Source organism: Choloepus didactylus, chromosome 4 (assembly GCF_015220235.1).
Source record: "Choloepus didactylus isolate mChoDid1 chromosome 4, mChoDid1.pri, whole genome shotgun sequence".
In the NCBI taxonomy this organism is placed as follows: Eukaryota; Metazoa; Chordata; class Mammalia; order Pilosa; family Megalonychidae; genus Choloepus; species Choloepus didactylus.
Window position 1 is genome coordinate 103,173,486 of NC_051310.1, and position 24,219 is coordinate 103,197,704.

General features: G+C 45.6%; 1 protein-coding gene across 4 annotated transcripts in view; it reads right to left on the minus strand.

The window, feature by feature from the left end:
- PPCDC (phosphopantothenoylcysteine decarboxylase) overlaps positions 1-24,219 on the minus strand; it is a 71,799-nt gene that overhangs the window by 36,386 nt on the left and 11,194 nt on the right. For 2 of the 4 annotated variants that reach the window (XM_037833386.1, XM_037833389.1), the window contains 4 exons: positions 7,154-7,249; positions 6,147-6,275; positions 2,526-2,694; positions 1,217-2,122 (listed from right to left, as the gene is read on the minus strand). In XM_037833386.1, coding sequence (XP_037689314.1) covers positions 2,037-2,122; positions 2,526-2,694; positions 6,147-6,275; positions 7,154-7,249 — 480 coding nt within the window. In that variant the 3' untranslated portion in view covers positions 1,217-2,036. Of the gene's footprint in view, positions 1-1,216; positions 2,123-2,525; positions 2,695-6,146; positions 6,276-7,153; positions 7,250-24,219 lie in introns of those variants that run through there. The other 2 variants (XM_037833387.1, XM_037833388.1) reach the window with 2 other exon arrangements.

A 24,219-nucleotide genomic window follows, 5' to 3' on the forward strand; every position in this document is an offset into this window, starting at 1 on the left:
GGTTTTAGATGCCACCATTTCGGTTACATTTTCTTTAGCGCCCTAAGGCCATTATATCCCAAAAGATCAATTGGTTAAATCAAGTGCTGAGGGATAAAGGCTCTTGGAGGATTGATTGTATGATGCATGGATATATCTCAATAAAATTACATTAAAAAAAAAAGAGCTCTTGGAGGCTGGCTGGAGGTCCTGGTCCAGCTCTGAGGGTTTCCTGGGACCCTCTTCAGGGCACCTCTCCTCTCAGTGCTCTCTGGGAGCTCCTGTGGCCTGGAGGACAGGAAGCCAACCCAACCTCAGCACCAAAACCGGCAAACAAGCCCCTCCCCACAGAGGCCTCACCAAAAGGCAACTGGGTCAAAGGCAGGGTGGCTGGAGGGTTTCTAGGCCAGCAAGCCTGGCCTCTCTGGAGCCCACTTCCCTGTTCATAGGGCAGCTGGGACACAGACATCCTGGCCCACATCTCAGATGCAGCAAAGCTGAAAGGATGAGGATAACAGAGAGGGGCCTAGGTTCCAGGGCAGGTTCCAACCCTACTGGCTGTGTGCTCCTACTTGCTCCTACTTCCAACCCTACTGGCTGTGTGCTCCCTGTCAGCTTGAGTCAGGGATTTTATTTTTCCCCAAATCAGACTGGGGGCTATCTCCAGCACACGTTTAGGAAAGTTCCCTGATACCTATACACATACCTAGTCTTAACTTCCATTACTTTAATCTTTACTATGTGTGAGGCACTGTGTAGCATGGGTATTTGGCACTCATTATCTCATTCAATCCTCTCAATAACTTGATAAGGGAAAGTTTATAATACAGTTAAGGAGAATAAAGGTCAGAAAGGCTAAGCCGGGAGCGGAAGGTCACCCTGCTAGTGAGTGGAGGAGCCAGGATTTGAATTTAGGGCTGTCTGGCTTCAGAACACTTTGCCCTTAACCACCATGTTATTTGGGGATGAAGGAGTGCCGACCAGTCGTCAGCTCAGACGCTTTCCCAGCCGCACCTAACAACACCCCTGATATCAGAGGTCACAGATGGGCTATAAAGGAAGGACAGAATCTCCCAAAAGGTCTTTATTTTCTTTATTTCCCAGAGCCCCTGATCTTACAGTGTGGTCTGTGGGAAATCTCAGGATCTTACCAACTTGCAGGCATCCCTAACTATGTGGCACCTGGGCTCCCACCAAAGAGCTGAAGCTCTTATCAAGAGAAAAACTTCTCATACAATTTAGGATCTCACAGCTTTATTGAGCAATTCATCAATCGGGCAGCATCGCACCCGGAAAGTAGACAGGAGCTCCACTGAGGGAGTGGAAAGGGGAAGCTCATATAGGGGGAACATAGAAGCAAGCAAGGAAAGGTTCCGATTGGCTGATTGGTTGATGTTAAGTTTCCATCATACATTCGGCTGTCTTACAGAGTGGGGAGCAGACACACATTGGTTATCATGGTATGTCCAATCTGGTCAGCTATCTCAACTGGATTGAAACTGGCTTATCACCAGGTGCTGCTTATCTGCAGTTCAGTAGGGTGTGTTTCATTGTTCCATTTTCTCAGAAAGCCCCTGGAGGCTGTTTTTGCCTCCTTGGAAAATCCTTTCTCAGAAAGGGGTCCTTTATGGTGAAGCCAATTCTGACATTTTATTTTATTAACATCTCCAAAGCCTGGCCAGGGTCCTGCCACATGGGGACTCTCCTGCTGGGGCTGCTTCTAAAAGCAATTCCTGGATGAGATGCAGAATCAAGGTTTCTCAGTGACTCAGTCCTCTTCCCAGGAGCCCAGGGACAAGATCAGGCATTCCAACACCTGTTCCCACCCTGGTTTGCTGTATTCAAAGGAGAAGGTCAGGAGGGGCTTCAGAAAGTGTCTCCTATTAAAAGAAGTCAGGACCTGGGCCTTGGGTCCAGTTTAACCTGGGGCAGGGCAGGCCAAACCTACTCAGCAGGTGTGGGAGTCTTCACCTTATCGTACCAATGTCCATCTTCCTCACTGACTTGGCCTGAAATCATGCTGAGTGCAGTAGGACACACAGACAGAAATCTCAGGTTCAACTCTGCTGGAGACCTCCATGCTGGGAAAGGATTTCTTTCACTTTGTTCACAATGGTCCCGACCTCCGCCATGGCCCCCAGACCTGGAGAACAAAGCTCTGCTGTGGCGGGGGGCCCACCAGACAGGCCGACAGTGCTGCAGCCCCACACGCAGAGCACTCCACCCAGAGCCCACACTGGAGAAGACAGGGCTATCTGAGCCAGACCCATCAGACCCCTTCCAAGACACCCGAGGTCAGATCCCCAGAAAATTATAGTAGCCACCCTTAACTGCATGGGCAGTGTGCTAGGACTATACCAGGCACGTTGCATATTTATCTCACTCAATTTAACAGCTCAGAGTATGGGATTATGATTTCCATTCTCCAGATGAAAAAGCTGAGCCCAGAGGAGAACAGTTTTGCCTGAGATCATGACAGTCTGGGATACGAACCCAGAGCTAAGTCCCTTCCTAGGCCTTGGGCAGTGAGCCTGGCAAGACCTCACCTTGGTCTCCACACACTAGCTTCTTGGCCACACAGGGGATCTCGACATAGCCGAAGGCCTTGAGCTGGGCTACCTGCTGTGCGGTGATGGGGTGCTCCCACATGGCGGTGTTCATTGCCGGGCAGAAGAGCAGGGGCTTGCTGCGGTCCCAGGCCCGGATGACACAGGTCTGTGAAGAAGGGCCACAGAAGGTATCGTGCTGTCCTGCCTGCCGCCCCTCCCTGCCCTTCCAGATTCCTCCCTCTGCAGAGGGCTCAGAATGCCTGGGGGCTGCCGGACGCAGGGAGCATGTCCCTGGGGTGGGTGGGAGAGTGGCTGTGCCTCCTTGCTCTTCTCCACCTCCCCACAGGCTCTGGCCCACACTCGCAACGCAAGGCCCAGCCACTTCCCCACAGATCATCCCTCCTTGCTGAAAGGCTTCCCAGTGCCCAAGCCCAAGCTGTCTCCACAGCAGGGTCACATCCCTCGGGTAGAAGCAGAAGGCAGGACTTGTGGTCCATGGAAAAGCTAACAAAGAACCAGACTGCTCATTGTGGGGTTGGTGTCCCTTCACCCAAACACCGCTCTATTTCTAAAACAAATAAAGCCTGTGAAAACCACATTCAACACATGACAATAACACTCCTATATATGATCTCAGGAGTCCTCACTGTGTCCTTGTAAGGTAGGTATTGTTTCGCAGATGGGGAAGCTGCAGTGCACAAGCAGACAATAAACCACAGCGTGAAGCTGGCCTGCCGCTGTGCACTCCTTCCGCCTTCTGGGCCATCCCACTGAGTCACAAACCAGACAGGTTGTGGAAGGGACCAATTGTCCCACAGAGCCCTTAGTGCTGTGGTTGAGAACCTGGGCTTCGAACTCACACAGACCTGGCACCCAGTCCTGCCAATACTGTTTATTACTCTCCTTGAGAACTTGGACAAGTTATTTAACGCCAGGAGACTCTACTTCCTCGCTGCAGAAGACCCACCTCCCTGGAGAATTGTGAGGCCTGAGGGTGAAAATGCCTACAAAGCTCCGAGCACAGGGCTCAGCACAAAGTACAGATTCAAGAAAGAGTAGTTCTTATCATGACTATAGGCACAGGCTCCCTGAGCAAGGGGCTGCCTGGATGAGAAATAATCCCTGGGGTCCACAGGAGTGAGGAGTGGAGTGCCCCGGTGCTCTGATGGCTCCAGGAGCATCCTCCCGGGCCATGGGTCCCTCATGGAGACAGTGGCTGGCACCCCCTCCCCTTAGGTGGAGCCCATCTGGGAAAAGAGAGGAGGAGAGCTCTGCGGACAATGCCATGAACAGGCCAGGCCTGCCACCCTTGGTGCCCCTGCCCCCTCCTGGGAACAAGTTGGGAGCAGGACAGCAAACAGCCTCGAGATCTGGCTGCTTACGTCATCCCAGACACCAGCATCTGTTTCCCACCAAGTCCTTTCAATCCTGCAACCAGGCTATGAGTATACAGTTTCAGTCCCACTTCCTCTTGGCCCTGTGCCACCAGCTGCTTCTGCAGAATTACCAGCATACCTAGAAGAGCCACTTGAGTGCGTGAGGGGTGTGAAGGGGCCGGGGTTTCTAAGGGCTCTCAAAGCAAAGCACTTCAACCAGAACAGAAAACCCAACACCTCCACGTCACACATGTATCTAGCTTTCCCTACCTCATCTCAGAGCTCAGAGCTTTCTGGACAAACCATGGCTTCTCCAAACTGACCAGCAGCAGGAGGGAGGAAAGAAGGGTATCAGTTCCCATGGTTGGATCTGTTTGACCAGTGCTGTGCTCAGCACCAGTGCCCGTGGGAATCTGCTTGGGTAGGGGAGACTCAGGCCTGGCTCCCAGTCAGGAAGCCAGCCTCCAGCCAGACTGGGGACCCAGGGAAGTCACCTCTTCTCTCTGGACCTGATTGCCTATTTAGCTCAGGAAGGGGTGTGCCTCACCTGTGCAGGCAGAAGCGCTCCATGGATGCATGTCTAGGATAGCCCGTGAACAAGGGGCCAGGGCTGAAGTGGGGCAGAGGGCACATTGAGATGGGTGTCACTCAGGCCAAGAGCCTAGAAGCCAAGGACATGGGTTCCCACCCAGCACACTGCTCCCAAAGCACCCCAAGTTGGAGCACTGGAAAGGAAGATGTACAGAAGAGAAGTAGGGTGAGTGCCCTTTCAGGGAGACAAGGAGAAAACATCAACTGAGACAGGATAGAGTCACAGACCAAGGAGGACCAGAGCACATACTTGAAAGAACTGAGATTCCTTGAGGCATCTGTGCCTTAAAGACAAATGGCCTGGGGCTTGTCTTGGGACCATGTCTCTCTGCTCAGCCACCATAGGAAGAGGAAACACCAAGGTTTCAGGGAATGAAGAAGAAAAACAGGAAGGAGAGCTTTTGGAAAGAAGGAACAAAGGAGCCCTCGGAGAGCTGGCCCAGGCTGGGCTTCACTTCCAGAGGTCCATGTGCTTCATCATGTTGGCCAGCTAATAACCTGTGGCTTGGTGAGATGGAGCTGGTCATACATGACTCTGAAACACTTAGATGAAGTGGCCCGGAACCTCCTTTGTTCCAGTCGCCCTGTCAGGCCCAGCCCCAGCCCCAATGGGAAGCCCTTCTCTGCCCTCCCATACCTCTGCTCCTGGCCACACAATCTGTGAGTGGCTCTTCTTCTGGTCACCCTGTGTTCCTATTCAAATGACCTTAAATCACTAGCAGATTCTTCAAGAAGACACTTAAGTGCCCATTACAAGCAAACAAGGAGACTAGTCTCATATCTGATCCCCCCGAAAATCCTGACCCACACGCAGAGCACTCCACCCAGAGCCCCTCCTGAGTTCCCTGGGTCCTGTGTGTCCCTCAGCAGGGCCAGGCACATGGTAGATAGGAGGTCAATAAATGGGGGATGAGGGTGAGGAGGGGACAAGGCAGTGGGAGGAGAGGAGAGAGATCAAGCCCAAATCACCCCGGGATGGTTCCTCTTTAAGGGCAACAGCTTCCTGGAGGTCCCTCAGGTCTAAGACAATACCCACTTTGTACAGCTGGACTTCTGCTTCTCTTTTCTACCATCTCCCACCCTTTTCTTCTCCCCTCTTCCTCTCTAAGCTTTCCCTTATACATACGAAAACCACATCTCGGCCTTGTGGCTAAAGCTCCGGTCGAGTGAGTGAGAGATCCATGAGGAGGTAAAAGCTCTTATCACATGGCCCGTGTATATATCTACACCCTAGAGGAAAAGCAGAGCTGAAGCGGGGAGGTGACGGGGCTGGGCAGGGAGACCAATGGAAGAGCACGTCCCAGGCAGCCATGAATGAAGGACAAAGGGAGAGGGGCAAGGGGCCCAGGGTGGGTACCTGGCTGAGCGCTGAAGGGCAGGTGAGAGGTGGGCACGCCTCAGACAGCACCAGCTGGTCAAGCTAACCCATCAGAACCAGGGAGGCCCATCTGCCCACTTGCTGGAGAGCAGGTCAGGTGAGACAAGGTGGGGGGGACGGGGGCAGTCACTGGAGCCTGGCATTCTCCCCAGGCAAACTTGGGCCCCACAGTTAACAGGCCCTCAAAGTGAGAACCTTGTACAAGGAATTCTGCAGCTCAGCAAACTGGGAGGGAAGCCCCAGAAGCAATGAGGCCACCGGGGAGTCACTCACAAGCAAATTGTCACAGATGCCACTGGCCACCTTCCCCAGGGTGTTGGCATCAAGAGGAGCCACTAGCATGAGGTCCGCCCACCTCCGCAGGTCAATGTGGAGAACTGGGTCGGAGCGGCACTTCCACATCTGCAACAGGGAAGGAAACAGGGTCACAGAGCCTGCCACTCTCCTATGTGGAGGGCTGAGGGTGGGGGGGGAGAGGGTGTCAGTGCAGACTAGGAACAATAAGTCAGGAGCTGGAGGGAAATCCCTGACCTAGCACTACCCAAGTCCACTGCCATTCTCTCTCATAGCAAAGCTGGCGGCTCTGGTCATGGAGCCAATAGCCTGAAAGAAACCAGGCCTGAGGAAACAAATGCCCCTTGTCTCTCTGAGCTATTCCCTTTATGGTTTGGTTTTCAAGAGAGCTGACATCTGGCAAGGAACTCCTGGACTGTCTGCTTGAGGCGGATGCTTAGGTTGTCCAAGCCAATGGAAGGACTGGGGTGGTGAGAAGTGGAGGGGGGTGGGGAAGACAGGACAGCCAGAAATGTTTTAGGGCTGAGAATGTTTAAAAATGCCTGGCAGGGCACCCCTGTGAGGCCCACACTCGACGTCTGGTGAATTGGCCAGTGCCCACCCCTCTGCGGGAGAGCAGAAGCCGAGCCCAGCGGCCGTGGGAAGTGAGGCACTCTTGACAGCCCCGACACTGGGAGCCACGTGGACAAGGGTGGTGGGAACAGAGCGCCTCTGTGGTTTCATCAGCCCAGATAAGTACAAGGACACTCAACCTCAGGCACGGGGCCAAAGCCGAGCTTTGCTGGGGTGGGAGGAGACTGTGGGCCTCCCACAGGCCAGAAGCTAGACAGATGTTTTCCTCATTGCCTCTGCCCACAGGGCCCTGACCACTGACTTGAGCCCAGCCTGTCTGCTCCGGCCGCCAGGACCCCAGGCTGCAGGGAGGACAGTCCTGTCCTGTTGGTAGAAACGTGATGGAACTCAGCCCTGGGGCCCCCAGCACTGACCTCCCATTCATCAGCATCACTGTAGAGGGTGACGGGAACGTCCTGAAGGCTGTAGAAATGTTTGGCTCTCTCAGTTGTGATCACTGCGACTTCCAGCTGTCACCAAGAAAAATGGAGGCAGGGGGAGGAAAAGGGAGAGACTGTTACCAGAGCCACAGACCTGGAGGCCACCCCAGGTCCAGGCTGGCGAGGGCTTTCTTCATGGGCTGGCTGTGGAGAGGGCACCCCCTCCTTGGCAGTGCGCCCGTTTACATAGCTACTTCCGCTGTCACGCAAGGGTCAGGCCCCACCAGGTGCCTGTTTCACTTCCCTGAGAGGGGCTGCTGGAGAATGAGTCACCTACTGCCTGGGGTATATAAAGCTGCAGGCTTGGCCAAGGGGCAGAGGCAGGCAGATGACGGGAGGGGCCACAGAAGTCCTGGCAGGCTGGAGGGAGACTATGCCCACCCTGAGGAGGCTCACAGGTCCTCTAGGCCACACACAGCCCTGCCCTCTGCAGGCCAAGACCCTAGGAGCTGGGGCTGTCATGTGATATCTGCACCTGTGCCTCATGCCCCAGCAAGAAAGCAGACAGAGCCCTTTCATGTACTTCTAGGAACAAGCCTAGTGGGCTCAGGCTGCAGACAAGCTCCAGGAAAACCACACCTGTGCACCCTAAACATGTGGGGCAAGAATGAAGTTTACCTTCCCACTAGCCATGAAAGGATTTACTGAGTAAATTAATAATGCAAACAAGGGGGGCACTTAACCTGCTTAACAGAACAAATGACTGTGAGAAACAGCACACAGTGGTGTGAAGGGCACTGGACTGGCTGCCATCATTTATAAAACAAACAAACATGTTAGCAAACCAAAGAGGCCCAGAGGAAGGCGGCAGGAGGGGAGGGGTGTAGGAAATCACATTTTTGGGGGAAACTACTGAGACAGAGGAGAACATTTATCCAGGAGAGGACAAGAGTCCAGGGTGGCAAGGCAGAATCACTGAATGACCAGAGTAGAGGTCATGGGTGGCAATGTTTGCATCAGAGCCAGCCTGCAGGCATGTTTAGTTTGGCCTGCATGGAATCACAAATATTTCTGAGCCAACATATACAAATTAGGAGATTTCACATTTAAAAAATTCCAATTTCCTGGCTTCTCTTGAAAACCTGAAAGCTTTGGTGATCCTGGATCCACGTTCCTAACGACCTACTGGTGCTGAGTAGCAGCTACCCTGTTGGATGGGGCAGGCCCATCCCCGTTCAACCCAGTCCCCACCACTCCTTGTTATCTTTCCAAGGCCCTCTCTCCTATTTTATTTCTTGCCTCTTGTGAGACAATGGACAGCACCTAAAAGCAAAGCAGGGATCACGGAGTAAATAACTCAGAGAAGCAGACTAAAGATGAACTTTTCATCAGCTATGGCTCTTTTGGGAGAAATTTCAGAAGATCTGAGGTTCCCAGCTCTACTGGAGATCTTTCTGACTTGTGCATTTTCCCTCTCACATCCCTGTTGCATCTACCATCCCCAGAATTTTCACACAACCTCAAGGATGGAAGAGATGTTTTACAGGTCCTTTAAACCGAACCTTCCTGAGCCCTGGAGTCCGCTCTAGGACAGCCCTGTCACAGACACCCAGTTCTGAATGAGACGGCAAATGAGCAGGGCTGCCACCTGCCTCCACCAGACTCAACCCTGGAAATGCCACTGGGCCAGTATGGGGCAGGGGAGTTGACCAGAGGGAGGTGGGATGGAACTGAGGTTCTTCTCTCTTTCATGTGGAAGACACATAATAAGGCAAATTATAGGGCATAAGTTAGAGGTAGCCATAAAAAAATAACGTATACCTTTCAGACCAGCAGAAGAAAATTTGATCTACACAATAACAGATAGGAAACGAAAAAAAGAAACAAAGAGAACGCATGATAAGCAAAATACATTAAATAAAAATAGCACAAGTAAATCCTAATATAATAGTAATTATATAATGGGCTAAACTCCCCGATCAAATTCAGACTCTCATATTGGGTTTTTTTAATCCAACAAAATGTTGTCTAAAAAGACACATTAAAAACAAAAGAATATATAAGGGTTAAATAAAAGAATAAACTTTCAGTTAAATATGGTAGATTAAACTCTGCTGTCTCCCAAAAGTCCATTAAAATAAAAGTAAAATAATTTTAAGTATAAATCCCCAAGAAAAAGAGAAGAAGAGAGAAAAGAGCATTCAAGACATATCAACACTTTTTGGACAGATAGAAAGAGAAGGAGGCATTAGCAGATTACATTAGATTAGATTAGTTGAATATTAAGAACCTGCAAAGTAGATGAGAAACAAGCCTTTTAGAGACACCTAGCCCAGGAAAGATTCAGGAGTTGAAGCATTGAGTACCTCACTGGCTCGTAAGGGGGCATGAGGCATGGGCTGAATATAGGACTAGTTCAATGTCTGGAGAAGGAATAAAGTCCCCCAGGTCTCCTCCCCCACCTCAGGCAGCCAGATATAGTACCCTTCCCACACCCCAACAGGAATTTGAGTTGCCAGACTTGGTAACACCTGGCACAACAGAGGAACGAGGCCCTGGAATTGAAGTGAAAATCTATAGACAAAACAAAGAACCTCAAACCTCTCCCCCCATTCTTAAAAACACAGGATCTGCAAGCCAGGACGTTGGTAGTCTTTTCTGGAAAAAACAAATATCCTAGGAGTAGGGATGAGGTGGTAGTGGTAGTGATGGTGGTGGTGGTAGGAAAGGAAATATTTAGATATTAAATTTGGAGGTGCCCCTCACAAAACACCCCCCCCCCCCCGCCCCAGCTGAGTACCTGGCAGAGAAGGCCCTGGTTGACAGGCCTCATTCCACAGACAGAGCTCTCAGTCAGCTTTTGGTGCCCAAATAAGAAGAACTAAGGATTATCAGATATTTGAAGAAGGACCTCTAGCAAGAAAAAGTGATCAAATAAACAACAGAAAATGAAAATTCACAGACAATGCAGGGAGAAGAAAACTTAAAAATATGAACTCTATAATTAATATCCTAAGAAAGATAAGAGATTGCACCCAAAAAACAAGAACTTAACACTATTTTTAAAAGATAAAATAATCAGGGAACACAAAAGAACTCTTGGAAATTAAAATTACAAATAGCAAAATAAAAAACTGAATATAGGACTTCGGGGAAGATGGCACAGTGAGTGAGGCAGAGCGGGCTTCTCCTCTATGAAGGAAACTAGAGAGGGGCCAGAGGATGCCTGGGACTGCGATTTTGGGGTATGAGTGGCCACAGAGGAATTCCTATAGTATGTGGTGGGGACGTGGATGGAAAGATGGAGAGAGTGCACCTTGACAGACAGGGTGAGTTTGTTTGGCCAGGACCTTCTCCTAAGGCTGGCAGCAGTGAGTTGGCCCCTGGGCAAGGGAGCGAGCAGTGGCTCTCCACTCTCATGCACCCACCTTAACAATTAACTGGGAAGATACTCCTCTACAGTCACATGGCTGGAGCTCCTGTGAAGGAACCTGGGAAGCAGTGGACAAGTATTGTCCACATTTAGTTTCCCCCCATGGAAGTCCGGGGTGTGCATGGGCAAGAAGCAGGGGTAGGAGAGGGCACCACACAGAAGCACCAGAAGCCCCTCCCACACCCCAGAGGCAGGCAGGGAGTGGAGCACATTTCAGCAGGAGGGTGCCTTGAGCAGATTCCCTGATGAACTGCATGGGGCCCACATTGCACCTAGGGTAGATAGTCCCCAGGGCACAAGGAGAACTAGTTCATTGATTAGATTCCCACCTGGTTTGGACCCCACCCAGTGCACAGATGAAGTTGGGAGAAAGCTGGCTTGAGAGTAAGAGGTGGCTCAAGAGCACCATCTGATGGTAGGACAGAGAAAGTGCACTCCAGCAAGCTGCAGTTCTGCCAAATTACAGACAAATGCTGAAATAATACTGCATTTCCCAAAATAATCTCACCAAGATAAGCAAATGCCCCGAAGCCAACAGAAAATCATAAAGCACCCAAAGAAACAAGAAGATATGGACAAGCCAAATGAACAAATTAAAAAGCTGTAAGAGACACAAAATTTGGAGCAATTAATTAAAGAAGTACACACAAATCTCCAGAACAACTTCAACGAGATGGCTAAAGACATAAAGGCAGCAATAAGATTCTAGAAGAATATAAAGAAGAATTTGAAAGAGTAGAGAAATAGCAGATCTTATGGAAATGAAAGAAACTGTTGATCAAATTAAAAATATGCTAGAGACACACAACAGCAGATTTAAAGAGCCAGAAAAAAGGATAAGTGAACTAGAGGACAGTACAATTGAATGTGAACATATAAAAGAACAAATGGTGAAAAAAATGGAAAAATTTCAAATGGATCTCAGGGAAATGATGGACAACACGAAGGGCACAGATATAAGAATCAATGGTGCCCCAGAAGGAGAAAAGAAGAGTAAAGGGCTAGGAAGAGTGTTTCGAGACATAGTTGGGGAAAACTTCCCAACCCTTCTAAACAACATAAATATGCAAATCAAAGATGCCCAACAAACTCCAAATAGACTAAATCCAAAAAACCCACTCTGAGACATATACTGATCAGATTGTCAAATGCTGAAGAGAAGGAGAAAGTTCTGAAAGCAGTAAAAGAGAAGTGATTCATCACATTCAAGGGAAACAACATAAGACTAAGCACTGACTACTCAGTGGACACCACATGGAGGCGAGAAGGCAGTGGTATGATATATTTAAGGTTCTGAAAGAGAAAAATTGCCAACCAAGAATTCTTTTTCCAGCAAAGCTCTCCTTAAAAATTGAGAGAGAGTTTAAAATTTTTAAAGACAAACAAATGCTGACAGAATTTGTTGACAAGAAACATACCCTGCAAGAAATACTAAAGGAAGCTCTACAAGCTGAGAAAAAAAGAAAGGAGAAAGAGGTGTGGAGAAAGGCACAGAACTGAAGAATATTAGTAAGGGCAACTTAAAGAAAAAAAAGAGAGAGAGGAAAAAATAGATCTGACAACTAAAACCAAAGGATAAGATGGCTGGTTCAAGAACTCCCATCACAGTAATAACTTTGAATGTGAATGGATTAAACTCTCCAATTAAAAGATACAGACTGGTAGAATGGATTTAAAAGTATGCTGTTTACAAGAGACTCATCTTAGACCTTGTGACACAAAGAGACTGAAAGTGAAAGAATGGAAAAAAATAGTCTAGGCAAGCTGCAACCAAAAGAAAGCAGGGGTAGTTATACTAATATCAGACAAAATAGACTTTAAATGCAAATATGTCATAAGAGACAATGAAGGATACTATATATTAATAAAAAGGAGAATTCACCAAGAAGAAATAACAATCATAAATGTTTATGCATCCAATCAAGGCGCTCCAAAGTACATTTGACAAACACTGGCTAAACTGAAGGGAGCAATAGACATTTCTACAATAATAGTGGGAGACTTCAATATACCACTCTCTTCTATAGATAGAACAATGAGTTAGAGGACCAATAAGGAAATTGAGAACCTAAACAATATGATTAATGAATTACGACTTAACAGACATATATAGATCATTACATCCCAAAGTACTAGGATATATATTCTTCTCTAGCACTCATGGTACATTCTCTAGGATAGATCATATGCTGAGGCACAAAACAAGTCAATAAATTTAAAAAGATTGAAATTATTCAAAGTACATTCTCTGACCACAATGGAATGTCACTAGAAATCAATAACCACCAAAGAACCAGATCTTTCACAAATACATGGCGGTTAAACAACACACTCCTAGACAACCAGTGGGTCAAAGAAGAAACTTCAAGAGAAATTGGTAAATATCTAGAGACGAATGAAAATGAGAACATAACATATCAAAACCTATGGAATGTAGTGAAGGCGGTGCTGAAAGGGAAATTTATAGCTCTAAAGGCATACATCAAAAAGCAAGAAAGAGCTAAAATCAAAGACCTAACTGAACAACTGAAGAATGATCAGCAAACTAACACTAAAGCAAGTAGAAGAAAATAACAAAGATCAAAGCAGAAATAAAGGAGCTGGAAAACAAAAACAATAGAGAGAATAAATAAAACCAAAAGTTTGTTTCTTTGAGAAAATCAACAAGATTGACAGGCCCTTAGCCAGACTGACAAAGTCAAAATATAGAAGACCCAAATAAACAGATTCAGAAATGAGAAGCTGATAATTACTACAGATCCTGAAGAAATAAAATCATAAGAGGATACTATGAACAACTGTATGCCAACAAGCTACACAATGTAGAGGAAATAGACAATTTCCTGGAAACACATGAACATCCTAGACTGACCCAAGAAGAAACAGAAGAACTCAACAAACCAATCACAAGCAGAGTTCCAACCAGTCATCAAAAATCTACCTACAAATAAAAGCCCAGGGCCAAATGGCTTCACAGGGTATTTTAGCAAACTTTCCAAAAAGAATTGACACCATTCCTGCTCAAACTCTTTCAAAAATTGAAGAAAAAGGGACACTACCTGTGGGAGCCTCAGGACCAGGGCCTTCCTTAAGGGCCTTGAAGACTGTGCACACAGTGTGACCTAGGTGAGTTAAGGTTTGACCTTCTCTCCTTGTAGGATCAGGCCTCTGGCCACTAAATGTAATATGTAACTTATCTCCCTTCCAAAACTACCTGCCTCTCTGAAACTCCCTGAGATGCTATTTGTGCCAGTTTAAATGTATTATGTTCCCCAAAACGCCATTATCTTTGATGTAATCTTGTGTGGACAGACGTGTCAGGGTTGATTAGATTGTAATTCTTTTGAGTGTTTCCATGGAGATGTGCCCCACCCAACTGTGGGTGATGACTCTGACTGGATAATTTCCACGGAGGTGTTACCCCATCCATTCAGGGTGGGTCTAAATTAAATCACTGGAGCCATATAAATGAGCTGAAAAACAGAAGGAACTCAGTGCAGCTGAGAGTGACACTTTGAAGAGGAGCTACAGCCAAAAGGGATACTTTGAGGAACGCACTGGAACTGAGAGAGGAGCTTCAGCTTACAGAGACATTTTGGAGATGGCCTTTGAAAGCAGACTTTTGCTCTGGAGAAGCTGAGAGGACAAACGCCCCAAGAGCAACTAAGAGTGATATTTTTGAGGAGCTGAAGCCTAGAGAGGGACATCCTGGGAGAAAGCCATTTTGAAATCAGAACTTGGAGCAGACACTGGCCACATCCTTCCCAGCTAACACAGGTTTTCTGGACGCCATTGGCCATCTTCCAGTGAAGGTACCTGATTGTTGATGCGTTACCTTGGACACTTTATGGCCTTAAGACTGTAACTGTGTAACCAAATAAACCCACTGGATTGGCTTTTATAAAAGCCAATCCATTTCTGGTGTTTTGCATTCTGGCAGCATTAGCAAACTAGAACACTATTATCTACAAGATAACCTATAATCCTCCCCTCTTCCCTGCTGACTACATTTGAACCCTTCCTATGTTCACAAGACCCCTGCTCCCACACTTATGCTCTCATACCCACTGGAATATCTTTGTCCTAACCCTTATAACCATTCTCTGGTACCCCCTGCTTTTGCGGAGTATCTTCATGTTGAGCTCTGAACCTACCACTTCTCAGACAGCTCCTTAACCCAGCACAACATGACTGACTTCCATTTCCTTAGTATGTAAGCAGTGAATAAAAGCTCATGTCTCAGAACATATCCAAATTGGAAAGGAAGAAGTAAAACTGTCACTATTTGCAGATGATATTATCTTATATTTGGAAAATCCTGAGAATTCAACCACAAAGCTACTTGAGCTAATAAACAAATTTAGCGGGGTGGCAAGATACAAGATTAATGCACATAAGGCAGTAATGTTCCTACACACTAGTAATAACCTAATTGAAGAGGAAATTTAAAAAAAAAAATTCCCATTCACAATAGCAACTAAAAAAATCAAGTACCTGGGAATAAATTTAACTAAAGATGTAAAAGACCTCTACACAGAAAATTACAAATTGTTACTAAAAGAAATCAAAGGGGACCTAATTAGGTGGAAAGATGTTCCGTGTTCATGGATAGGAAGGCTAAATATCGTTAAGATGTCAATCCTACCCAAACTGATCTACAGATTCAATGCAATTCCAAACAAAATTCCAACAATCTACTTTGTAGACTTGGAAATGCTAGTTATCAAATTTATTTGGAAGGGAAAGGGGCCTCAAATTGCCAAAAACATTCTAATAAAGAAGAATGAAGTGGGAAGACTCACACTTCCAGACTTTGAAACCTACTAAAAAGCCATAGTTGTCAAAACAGCATGGTATTGGCACAAATATAGACATTTTGATCAAAGGAATCAAATTGAGAGTTTGGAAATAGACCCCCAGATCTATGGTCGACTAATTTTTGATAAGGCCTCTGTGCCAGTTTGAATATATTGTGTCCCCCAAATGCCATTATCTTTGATGTAATCTTATGTGGGCAGACACTATCAGTGTTGATTAGATTGTAATTCTCTGTGTGTTTCTTTGGAGATGTGCCCCACCCAGCTGTGGCTGATGACTCTGATTGGATAATTGCCATGGAGGTGTTGCTCCGCCCATTTGGGGTGGGTCTAAGTCAAGTCACTGGAGCCGTATAAATGAGCTGATGGGCAGAGGGAACTCAGTGCAGCTGTGAGTGGTGTTCTGAAGAGGAGCTACAGCCAAGAGGGACACTTTGAAGAAAGCACAGGAGCTGCAGATGAGAGACAATTTGAAGACGGCCATTGAAAGCAGATTCTTGCTCCGGAGAAGCTAAGAGAGGACAAATACCCCAAGTGAAACTAAGAGTGACATTTTTGAGTAACTGCAGCCTAGAGAGGAATGTCCTTGGAGAAAGGCATTTTGAAACTAGAACTTTGGAGCAGACGCCAGCCACGTGCCTTCCCAGCTAACAGAAGTTTTCTGGACACATTGGCCATCCTTCAGTGAAGGCACCTGATTGCCGATGTGTTACCTTGGACACTTTATGGCCTTAAGACTGTAACTGTGTAAGCAAATAAACCCCCTTTTATAAAAGCCAATCCATTTCTGGTGTTTTGCATGCCAGCAGCATTAGCAAACTAGAACAGCCTCCAAATCCACTGGACTGGGACACAACAGTCTCTTCAACAAATGGGGCTGGGAGAACTGGATATCCATAATCAAAAGAATGAAAGAGGACCCCTACCTCACAAAAATTAACTCAATGTGGATCAAAGACTTCAATATAAGAGACAGCACAATAAAACTCTCAGAAGATAATTTAGGGAAGCATCTTCAAGACCTATTAATAGGAGGTAGCTTCTTAGACCTTATACCTAAAGTACAAGCAACAAAAGAAAAATAGATAAATGGGAACTCCTCAAAATCAAAAGCTTCTGTGCCTCAAAACACTTTGTTAGAAGGTGAAGAGGAAGCCAACTCAATGGAAGAAAATATTTGGAAACCACATATCTAATAAGAGACTGATATACTGCATATATAAAGAAATCTACAATCAACAATAGTACAAACAACCCAATTATAAAATGGGCAAAAAATATGAAAAGGCATTTTTCCAAAGAGGAAATACAAATGGCTAAAAAACATAAGACAAAATGTTCATCTTCACTAGCTATTAGGGAAATCCAAATCGAAACCACAATGAGACATCATCTCACACCAATAAGAATGGAGGCCATTAAACAAAATGGTGGAGAGAATGCGGGGAAATTGGAACTCTATTCATTGCTGGTGGGAATCTATAATAGTACAGGCACCGTGGAAGATAGTTTGGTGGTTTCTTAGAAAACTAGACATCAAATTACCCTATGATCCAGCAATTCCACTTCTCGGTATATACCCAGAAGATCTGAAAGCACTGACACGAACAGACGTCTGTACACCAATGTTCAGAGTGGCATTGATCACAATTGCCAAGAGACAGAAACAACCCAAGTGTCCTTCAACAGATGAGTGGATTAAAAAATGTCCATATACATAGGCGGAATACTATGCAGCAGTAAGAAGGAACAAGGTTCTGAAACACATGGCAACATAGATGAAACTTGAAGATATAATGCTGAGTGAAATAAGTCAGACCCAAAAGGAGAGATATTGTATGCTATCACTACTCTAAACTCCCAGAACAATGTAAAATCAGTATCTTATAATGCAGAATATTGGGAAACTAGTGATAGACAGAAGCTACTAAAGGGGGAATGATAACCAAATATGTTCAGATATGTTAATGAGGGGGAATTTAAAGGTATGGGAATGGATAGGGGTGATAACTGTTAATGGGATTCTAAGTATTAGAGCTGTATTGAAGGTGAACAGGATTGCAAGGGGCTGTTTAAAGGTATGTATCCCACAGATCAGCACTACAAATAATAGATAGGTGCTTGCATGATATACTTCTAAGGTATGACACAGGTATAGAGAATTGACAACAGAGTAGTATATGGGAAAAATCTACCTATTGCATATTAGGGACTATAATTAATACGAATACCTTACTAGTACCATACAAATACTAAGGACAAATAATTAAGGGCTGAAAAGAGCTATGGGTTGTTTTGGGTTATGAGAATTGTTTAAAATGGAGAGTGATGAGGATTGTACAACTAAGTGATGATAATATGAGATACTGATTGATTATTGTGACAGAACATATGCTATGTGAAATTAGGAACCCCCTACTATATAAGTCAAGCCCTTGATTTTGAGGCTTGCTACTGTGAAACTTATGGTTCTAAAGGGGAAGCTAAGCCCACCTATAACTATGCCTAGGAGTCACCTCCAGAGAACCTCTTTTGTTGCTCAAATGTGGACTTTCTCTTTCTAAGCCCAACGCTGCAGATAAATTCATCACCTTCCCCCCTGATATGGGAAAGTCCCCCTCGGTGAGTGAGTCTCCCTGGCGACCTGGGACATGGATTCCAGGAGTGAGCCTGACCCTGGCATCGAGGGGTTGAGAATGCCTTTTTGAGTAAAAGGGGGAAAAGAAAGGCAACAAAATAAGATTTCAGTGGCTAAGAGATTTCAAATAGAGTCGAGAGGCTGTCCTGGAGGTTACTCCTACGCAAGTTTCAGCTAGATATGCCAAATGGCCACAGTATGCCAAGCCTTAACCAACAGCAGTCCCGAAATACCTAGGACCCTGTCTGAGACTCTATAAAAGTTTCAATCACTAAGTTTATTTCTCAGAATCTTAAATCCCCCAGAGTGTTCCTATGCCAGATAAGTACCAAAACCCAGAGGCAATAGCCTTTTCAAGAACATCAACCAGATGTGTTCCCTTTTCCCACAATGTCGACACCCCTTTTCAACATGAACGAGTTAGGGTGGCCACAGCCTACACGTCCTGAAGATTAGGAAAGTGATTAAACTAGAGGAAGGGTTAGCAACAGACAAGACAGAATTTAACAAAGGATCAGGCATACTGAATCTCTATATAATTTTCTTTTTCTTAGTTGCTAGGGTATTAGAATAGCTAGAAGGAAAGAACTGAAATGGTGGAAATGTAACCCATAATATTCTTTGAAATTTGCTGTACAGCTACTAGTAAATTGTAATTTGAAAGTTATCACCTTTTTGTATATATGTTACATTTCACAGTAAGGAAATAACTGAAACTATGTACTGAAACCATAACATTCTTGGAAATTTCCTATGTAACTACTTGTTAAATCTTACTTTGAAAGTTATCACCTCTTTGCATGTATGTGATTTCACAGTAAAGAAATAACTGAAACTGTGGAACTACAACCCATAACATTCTTTGAAATTTGCTTACTACTTGTTAAATTGCACTTGGAAAGTCATCCCTTCTATGTAGATATGTTATATTCCATAATAAAAAAGAGATTAAAGAGACACAGTTACCAAAACAAACAAACAAATAAAAAACCACCTCAATACAAGTTTAGAAGAAATATTCCAGAAAGTAGAACAAAAAGATAAAGAGATAGATAATAGTAGAAAAGATAGATAAGAACCCAGGAAGTCCAGAGTCTGACTAATGGGATTTCCAGAAAGAGAGAACAGAAAGATACAGGGGAGAAAATTATGAAAGAAATAAAATTATATTTCCCAGAACTGAAGGACCCAGAGGAGAGAGCTATGGATTCTGCCTATGGGGTCTGAGAAGGCATCCCCACTGTTTGACTCAAGAAAGTATCAGGTCTCTGACACTGGGTGTTTCTCAATGGACCCTGAGCCCACGGCAGCTCTTCTGGTGGCCTTGTACCCCTGCCAATGTATACAGGGTTTATAATCTGCAAAAACTCAAAAGAATTCTTTCTACCCATGCTATTATTAAAGTATAATCCCCAGACTACACCTGAGCAGTTACTTTTCTGGTTCCAAATATGGTTCCTCACTTCTCCCCGGTAAATCCCACATTACCATGGTTGCCCATTGTTTGCTCGGTCTGTGTGATTCCTCCTAGTCTGCTCTCAGGCAGCACTCTCATTAGAAGCCCCCCAAGACACTAATTCAAATGATGAACAGGGCAAAGTCAAGGGCAAAGACCTTCTACAAGGTCTCCAAGGCTAGGGATGGAAGGAGGCGGAATGAACCCTTCTGAATACAATTGTTCCCTCATCATAAACATGCTGACATCATCTGCTGATTCCATCAAAGACCTCACCTGAGTCCAAAAATATTTTGTCTAATATTCAAAAAATAAAAATAAACAAAATAGGCATAGGCTGTTCCAAGTGAACCATTCTAGTACCAATCACAACCATTTTCTTTTCCCCGTGCTTACAAGCCTTGTCTGCAGTAATTTGTGAAGTCCACTTCCTTCCCCTTTTTAATAATGGGTCAACATTTAGCCATCTCCAGCCCCCCAGCCCCTCTGCTGTTCTCCACACATCCTGTAAGTAATGTCACCAACCACAACTTGGTGACCTCAGTGCCCAGGACAGAACTTGATCAGGTCGGGAGATAAATCCCCCAACCAGGGTTCAAGTCCCTCCTACCACTGTTTGCCCCACTTTTTCAAGCTCAAAAGAGAAGATGGGAACAAAATGAGACTCAAGGAGTTCCCTCCCATCCCTTTCTGATTCTTGCTGATCTTATACCACTGGCCTCCAGCACCAGGCATTGTCTTGTTATTCTTTTACCAAATACATGTACCTGCCCTCTTGGTTGTCCTAAATTTTACCACAAGCTTCGACTCACTCTGGTGGCCTCTGGACCATACTCTTACCTTCATCTTTGCTTATGTGTCCTCCTTCCATTGCATTGCTTTCCAACCTTTGTCCTACAGAGGGCTTCCCAGGTAGCCCTATCAGTCTCCAGCCTTACACTGCCTTCTATTCCTCACAGGGACCATTTTCTATCATTTCTAAGAGCTTCCCAAAAATCCTGAACCATGTTTCCCATTTAAGAACATCCCAGTTCATCCTCTGTTCTGAAATTTGGAATGCTGCTTCCCAAAGATCTAGTTCCCCCAACTCTCCTTCACTCTCAATCCCCTGCCAGTTCTCAAAGAGGACTGTCTAGCATCAGCCTTCAGAAACATTCTCAATTTGGTAATGCCCCAGTTCAGGGCCTCCCTCCTCTCTAGCTCTACCCTTTCTTTCTCCTCTACATCTCATCCCCACCCCCAACCAAGGTCCTAGAGCCTTCATATGGTCTCCCACCCCACTGGCCCCTGGGGAACTCCAACCAGCAGGCCCTGTTAGGCCTCGCACCCTGGGCAATAGCCTCAACCTAAGATCCTCCCTCCACCAAGCATTTCCACCAACCTCACGGTCACCCTGCTCTCTGATTACCGTGCTCAGGTCACACAGTCACACTGTTAAGGAACCTCCTGGGGTCAATGTCTTCACCTAAGGAATGATGCAGTGTGTGTGATGGGCACGTCCTTCCTGATACCTCTCCCCTGACTCCCAATGAAGCAGCTGCCAGTCCTTGGCAGTGGCTCTGACCCCAGTGCTGGCCCAGGGTAGTTTTTCAGGTTTTAGAGGGATGTCACTTGATCTGATTCCATAAGTCCTATGGCCTTTGTTCTTTCATTTCCATTCACTCTGCCAAATGGTCCTGGGAGCCAAGGGCTGGGCACTGGGTCCATACACATTTTTTTAAAAAAGAATGTTGTGTTACCTCCTTGGATTACCCTCCTTGGGTTTCTCTGCCCTCAACTTGGTCCTGGTAGCAGCAGGGCTGGGCATTAAAACAGCGCCTCCCACACTCTGCAGGATTTCTGAAAGGCAGCTCTGTGCTTGCTCCCCTGCCCAGGCCCCTGTCAACAGTGTTTATGTCTAATATTTTTACCTGAACCTCTTTGTGTGATGTGACCAGGGCTGGGCCAGGCCCCCTTACATAAGCTGCCTGCATTTTGCCTGGTATTTACAGAGATTCCTTCCTAAAACAAGTTGGGGAGTCTGGTTTCCTTTTCTCTGTGGAAGAGACATCAGCAATCCCCATCCAGCAGGGGCTTCTGGATAGTCAGGGAGAGGAAATGGCAACAGAATTTGGGGTGATAACTTCCCTTCTACTTTTAGACCCTTTGTCTGGCCCAGGTTGCTTCTGGGACAGATTATCAAAGGAACTTGTGGAGAAGAGCTTCGCAGCCACAGGATGAGACAAATCCCATGTCCCGAGTTGCCACCTTCAACCCCAGCATGCAGCAACCTTCCCATTCTCTCTACAGAAATACTCAGTTTCCTTAGAGACTTGAAGGAGGCCAAGGAGCTGTGAGTAAAAATCTATACGCTCGAACACTCAACAGCAGCGTTTTTCAGCCTTGGCACTATTGACATTTTGGGCCAGATAATCCTTTGTTGTGAGGGATTGTCCTGCTGTCGTGTGCACTGTAAGATGTTTAGCAGCATCGCTGGACTTTACCCAGTAAATGCCAATAGCACCCCTGCCCCAAGTCATGACAACCAAAAATGTCTTCCAACAAAGTCAAATGTCCCCTGGGGAGGCAAAATCGGCCCCTTTCAGAACCACTGCTTAACAGCACCATCCATTCAAATTCTCCGTAATTACAAAAATGTTTTCTGTCTTGTGTGTACGGTAGCTACTGGCTACATGGGGCTACTGAGACTTGAAATGTGGCTCCTGTGACTCAGGAACTGAATTTTTTGTTTTATTTCATTTTACTTAATGTAAAGATTATCGGAAGTTTCTACAACAGCTTCTGACACCGAATGAAAATATGCAGTCAATTCAGTTCTGACTCTACCCAGAGTTAGGCCAAACCCTAAAGGTTAGGGGCAATCCTCTACAAGATTACCCTTCAGGCACCTGTTGCAAGTTCGGGCCCAGGTCACCCCCACTTCTGACCAGCTGGCTACAAATATGGGGGCCCCCATCACTCCCATAGGTTCGATAATTTGCTAGAATTATTTGACTCACAGAACTCATTAAAAGTGATATACTTATGATTATACTTTTATTTAAAATTATAGTTTAAGTAAAAGGACACAAATAAGATGAAAATAGTAAAAGCATACAAATTAAGAGGAAACAAATTAAAGGACAGTAAAAGGATACAAAATAAGAGACACAGAGGGCAAGGTCTGGAAGGGTCTCACATGCCAGCTTCTGTCCTCTCCCTTGGACTCCTACGTGTCACCCTTCTGGCACAAAGACACATTTTCTCAATCATGGAAATTCAGTCTACAGGAGAGTGAGGTGCATATAATCCCTGACTATAAAGCAAGGCAGATCAAGGTAAGAAATCGTCATGGCAATGGTTAGCTTGAAGAAAGGAAAACCCCTGTTCACTAAATTGGAGTTAGGAAACTTGGCCTCAAACACCATTTCTGCCAACTGACTCACTGGGGGACCTTGGGAGAATCCTCATCCTCTCCAACCCTGGCTTCCCCTTCCAAACCATGAGCTATTTGGGCCAGATGGTCTCTAGGGTTCTGTCCAGCTCACTTACCATCCAGTCCTATTGTGACCCTTGCCCATTCCCACCATACTCTGCTGGGAACAGCTACTCTATCATCTGCCTCCAGTTGGGCCTCCTAGGGAAGCTGGTATCCTGGACCTGTCAGCCCCTCCTGCCATGCAAGCACAACTAAGCTGCCAGTCCTTTCTCCCCAACTCAAGAAAGTTCCTAAGAAAGGAGAGAGATAGTCTGCAGAGGCACTTGACAGGGATGAGGTTCTGGAGTGGCAGCAGAGGAACTGGGGGGCAAGAACCCTCTGCATGGGCAGTGGACTGCCTCTGAGCAGCAGCCTGAACAGACCAGTGTCCATAGCCAGCCCACAAAGCAGGCAGATGGCTCCACCAGAGACAAAAGGAAAACCTCAAACCAGGTCTTGTTTCTTCTCTTCTCTTCCCTCAAGGAGTATATTTATTGAAAAGCATAGAGCTAATAAATGAATTCCGCAAAGTGGCTGAAAAGGAAAGAAGATCAATACCCCAAAACCAGTAGTGTTTCTATAAACTAGTAATGAACAATCTGAAGAGGAAATCAAGAAAAAATTCCATTTACAATACCAACTAAAAGAACCAAATATCTAGGAATAAATCTAACCAAGGATGTAGAGGATTTGTATACAGAAAACTACAAAACATTGCTAAAAGAAAGAAAAGAATACCTAAGTAAATGGAAGGACATCCCATGTTCATGGACTAGAAGACTAAATATGTTAAGATACCAATTCCACCCAAAATGATTTACAGATTCAACACAATCCCAATCAAAATTCCAACAGCCTTTTTGCAAAAACGGAAAAGCTAATCAGCAAATTTATATGGAAGGGTGAGAAGCCCCACATAGACAAAATCATCTTGAAAAATGAAGAGCAAAGTTGGAGGAATCACGCTCCCTGATCTTAAAACTTGTTACAAAGCCATAGTAATCAAAACAGTATGGAACTGGCACAAGGACAGACATATAGACCAATGGGATCAATTGAGAGGTGAGAAATAAACCCTCACATTTATGACCAACTGATCTTTTAGAAGGGTGACAAAGTCCACTCAATTGGGAAATAGTCTTTTCAACAAATGGTGCTGGGAAAACTGGATATCCATATGCAAAAGAATAAAGGTGGCCCCTACCTCATACTACATACAAAAATCAACTCAAAATGGATAAAAACCCTAAATATAAGAA